At 40.9% G+C, this 5058-nt stretch overlaps 1 protein-coding gene across 1 annotated transcript; it reads right to left on the bottom strand.

The window, feature by feature from the left end:
* Positions 1-211: 211 nt before the first annotated feature.
* On the bottom strand, positions 212-3625 carry LOC140543558 (myosin regulatory light chain 2, skeletal muscle). Its single transcript, XM_072666641.1, has 5 exons — positions 3575-3625; positions 1779-1959; positions 1541-1619; positions 1380-1428; positions 212-316 (listed from the first exon to the last, which is right to left on the bottom strand). Exons 1-5 carry the CDS (start codon positions 3608-3610, stop codon positions 212-214), a joined length of 450 nt encoding a protein of 149 aa, XP_072522742.1. The 5' UTR covers positions 3611-3625.
* Positions 3626-5058: the final 1433 nt, after the last annotated feature.

Genomic DNA, 5058 nt, shown 5'->3' on the forward strand with positions numbered 1-5058 from the left:
CTCACATTCAGACAACCCAAAGTCCAACCTAGTTCCAACCCAACCCAAGTCTCTCTATTGGCTGGGCGAGCAAGGGAACGTGGCCACATGGAGAAAGGGAGCGAGTGAACGCGAGCATGTCAAGGAGGAGAAGGAGGAGGTAAGTGATGTTGTTTGGTGGAGAGGTGAGAGGTGAGAAGTAAATGGATGGATGGATCTGATGGAAGGAGATTTACTCCTCTTCCTTCTCCTCTCCGTGTGTGATGACGTAGCAGATGTTCTTGTAGTCAACGTTGCCAGCCACATCTGGGGGGAAGGCAGCCCACAGGTTCTTCATCTGAAAGGCAGGTGGGACAGGGTTGAGACAAGTGGCATTCATCAGCCATGAGCAACAAGATAACAGTAGGCTACGTTCAGTAAGTACTGTAATGTGTAGTACAGAAGTACGTATTCAGAAACTACTGTAAAATCTATGCTAAGAAGTAATATGTAGAGTGTCCTAACAAGTCCTACCAAAATGAATATCCAGTATGAAGTTTGAAGAAAATGAATATCCAGAATGAGTACTAAAATATCCCAATAAAGGCTCTATAAGTGAGTAGTATCACTGTTAAAATCTTTGGAAATATTTTCTTATAATTATTATAAAAAAGCTGTACACTACCCAGTACGAAGCTAAATAAACAGCAAGAGTATTTTTATTAACCTTAATATTTAGAATGACATTATGACAGAGGTTATATTTAGAGTGTTATTATGAATAATTAATATAAAAATAATAAAACTGTATGACAAAGCTGGATGATATTTCTATTAACTTAAAATGAAGGCCTGCTAAAAAGTTCCAATAAAGGTGAGCAGTAGCACTATTCATAAGTTTGGCATATTTTGTTTCACAATAATATAAAAATATGAAAGCTGTATAATATCCAGAATGAAGCTGAAATAAAACTAATATGAAGAGTGTATTTCTATTCAAATCAATACCCAGAATTAAGGCCTGCTACAATCAATCAAAACTGGAGGTTTAAAGAAAAAATACTAATGCCCCCAATGGCATTATGATAGAATTCATATTCAGCTAGAAACAGGATTTGTTTTCCAAAAATACATAAAGTATGGCAGATGTATAATATCCAGAATGAAGCTCTAATAAAATTAACAAAAATACAATTAACACCAAGACTAACGTTCAAATAAAATAAGGATCAAGAATGAATTTCCAAGGAAGTGAATAAAGTTATTTTATAAATAAATTATATTTTATAAAGCTGCGTAATATCCAGAATCAAGATATAATTAATATTGAGAATAATCTTATAATAAAATTAACACGTAGAATGAAGTTTGAAGTATTACATAACTTCAATCATTACATAATTTAAATAACTGAAACTGACCTCCTCAGCGGTGAACCTGTCACACTGGGTGGTCAGAAGCTCCTCAAGGCTGGAGAGAGAAAGAAAAGTTTTGTCCATTAGCGCTTATCCCAAAACAAATCTTCAGCAATAAAACCAAAGAAAGCTTTCATTTAAGTTGTTTTGGAATCAGGGGTACGTACAATTCCTTCTTGATTGTGCCAGTACCCTCAGGGTCCAGGACCTTGAAAGCGCTAACGATGACGTCCTCGGGGTCAGCACCTTAAATAATAATGAGATTGTGGATTTGTTATGTACTGCATATAAATAAGCGTGGGTAAATGGTGAAAAGCAGGCATAGTGTCCCCAAACTTTTGACAGTGACAAGTGCATGATGTAGGAAAAGGCTGCATGAAGACATTTAACAAGAGGATGACCTACCCTTCAGCTTCTCGCCGAACATGGTGAGGAAGACGGTGAAGTTGATTGGGCCGCTGGCCTCCTTGACCATGGCTTCCAGCTCCTCATTCTTCACGTTCAGTTGACCCATGGAGGCCAGCACGTCCCTCAGGTCATCCTTGCTGATGATGCCGTCCCTGTTCTGGTCAATGATTGTGAAGGCCTGTGTGTTTGGGAAGACAAAACACTTACTTTGTACACTTGGAACAGTTTTACTAATGTGGCAATAACATGCAAGGAATTTGACAGTATGCATGTTAAGATTAGACATGGTCCTAGATGGATATTTCTCATTCCTAGGCTTCCTATTCTTGGAGGTCCTACTCATGTACCAGGGAAGACTAGGAAAGAATGTTTCAGCAGTCTGAGAGAATGACATTACTATTGGCTTGTAAACATTTCCAGAAAGCATGAGGTGCTTTCATTGGTTTACTAAGGGTGGCTGCACGCTTCAAGCATCAAAGCAGGGTCAACCCAGTTTGACCCTGAGCAAATCACAGTAGTCTTTTATATGAGTACCGGTGTAAACAACAGGCCGCTGAGGGAATAATTAAGACTGAGTTAATCTGTCAACATAAATATGAAATGTGTTTATTCTTATGGTGCCAGATCTTCATGTGCCTGGTCACCAAGACCTCCTGAACTCAGAGAAGAAAACTGAGACGGAGAGGACTCTTGGCAGCTGCCGGCCACTTGTCTTTCTAAGGCGTTAAAATGGTCTTGGAATTCACGACAAGCCATTGGGGACATTTAAGGAGAAGGGTTCGATTACACTTGTCCCCTCAAACCCCCCACTCCACCCACTGCCAAATCCTTCTCTTTTCCTTTTCTTTATATTCAGCCTCTTTTGGTTGCACCTTCTCCCACTTTCCTTTCATCTCAGTTGGAAAACATTATCTTTAAAATCCCAAAATCTTTTGGATGCCCAGTCAAACATTAGACAACATGGAGGTAGCCAAAAGTCCCAAGAAGCATTCTTACTTATGGGAAAAGAAATCATGAATCCTAAAAGTCATCAGAGGTCCCTCAGAATTCTCCTGAACTTGGTAATAATCAGGGTTCCTAGTCATGCTAACCATTTTGTTCTTTTGATACTCTTCCAAAGATTATCCTTCATAATAAAAAATAACTTGCCACTTTGGGACACATTGCCATATCTATCAACTGCTGAACCACACATTCCAAAGGTGTCATCTGGTGAAAAAGCTGACCTTCTAACATCAGTGGTTCTAGGATTTAGAGCATTCCACATTAGCTAGCATAAGCATGACCACTACCAACAACTCCCTTGATAAACTGTATTTTTATGAGGTCATTTAATAGAGCAATAGAGGAAGTCTGGCATAAACTATCACAACATGGTCTATTTTAGTACTGGCATTTGGGGGGGACCCCCTGCAACAGCAAACCTATGGGGTACATGGAAAGAGCCAGCAGATCACGAGGTATGCTTGGCCAGCAGAGCTAATCTTTACTGTCGCATACACAGCAAATGCTCCATGCTGAATTAACACCTGCTGTGTTGAATCGACACCTACACAGAGCAGAGTCGTCACACTAGGCGTTTGTATCCTACTAGACTGCAGGTGTTATTACTGTCTGAGTACTGTACTGAGTATTGAGAAAACTTGCTGTGAGAAAATTTCCAGTGTAGTCAATTGTGGTCTTATTCCTGCCCTTGTGTTAAAAGCTGGTCTAAGTGAGGAGTGGATGGTGTGGAAGCTCACAAAGCTGTGGCAGAAGTCTGTTTGCAATAAAGTGTGGGAACAGTCGCTCACCTCCTTGTACTCCTGGATCTGGCTCTGCTCAAACATGGAGAACACATTGGAGCTGCCTCCCTCTGCTGCCTGCCTCCTCTTGGCCTTCTTGGGTGCCTGAAGATGAACAGAGAAAGCATAAGAAGGTAAGAAAAAGTCTCCACCAAGAACTTACTCAAGACCAATCTGCTTCTGTGCTGAGATAAGTCATGGTACCTATTGGGCAGTTTCATTTGAAATGGGTCCCTAAACCCAGACCAAACATCTCAAATCTTCTCACCATCTTGTAGAGCAGAAGGTTTTGCTACAGGTTGTACATATTACATATACATATTGCATCACAGGCCAGCAAGCATAGTAACCATTAATATGGCCTGGCACTGACTGCTGGGGAATGGGCTGCTGAGGAACCCCTTGGCTTCTAAAGCCATTTTGGTCTCAATCTGCTTTCAAGGATCCATGTCTAGTAGAGCTGACTGGCACACTGCCGCTGCACGGCTTGCCAAGCTTCTGTCTAGCAAAATAGCAGGGCCTGTGGGCACCAAACCAAAGACCCAACAGACATCCAATGTTATCCTAAGCAATATCCTTTTTGGCATTTAGCTTTCTTGGGCTACATTTTAGCTTGTTTAGCAATTACTTCTTTTTAGCATTCCTTGATGCTGTTGCGAAGAACCCCTGCACCTCAACATCGCCAAATGTCCCGAAGATGTCCCTGCAAACACTCACCATCTCTCAAGGTTATGTGGAGTTTTGGGGATTGGTCAAGAGAGGAGAAGCCTACGCCAAGCTGGTGTGACTGACATGTAAATGCTGATCCTATGGGCTTATATACTGCCTTGGCTGGGCTAACTATAGCCTCACCATCAGGTTTGGCAGTGAAAGAGAGAGCTGGGGAAAGTAATAGAGAGGAGGCGTGTGGAGGTCTTCAAGTGTCACCTTTCACTCTCCCCAGCCAAAATAGGATCTGAACGCCTTGGAATGAGGTGAATTCATAGTTTGGTACAGCCTGCAGACGTATAAGGAGAGATGTTGCATTTAATGTTGCAGCGGGTCTAAATATCTCAGCTAGCATTTTTTTAATTTATAAACTTTTATTTGAGAAGCTTGAGAATTCCAGCTCCTAAACTTTGCTGTCTTCAGAATGACCAAGGACAACAATGGTCTGCATTCCTTGAAGTGTTTTTTTCTTCTTGTCAGTTATAGTGCTGATATTATCTTGACATTAGCATGATTGCCTCAGATTAGCCAGAATATTTTAATGAACCCAGCATGCATCAGTTGATAGGTCCAATTGATATGTCAACACTTGGCTTATGAATAGGCGAGCTATATATTAGAGCTCATAACACACGTCATGAAATTTTAAGAGTGTTTGCTGAAGGCTGCTGGTTCAAATCCAAAACAGAAACAGACCTGGATGACACCATCATAGTAGCAAACAGTGCCAAATAAACAAGTAAACAAGAAGAAATCTGACTTTATTCCCTTCAGTTTAGGAGTTT

Source organism: Salminus brasiliensis, chromosome 22 (assembly GCF_030463535.1).
Source record: "Salminus brasiliensis chromosome 22, fSalBra1.hap2, whole genome shotgun sequence".
Classification (NCBI taxonomy): domain Eukaryota; kingdom Metazoa; phylum Chordata; class Actinopteri; order Characiformes; family Bryconidae; genus Salminus; species Salminus brasiliensis.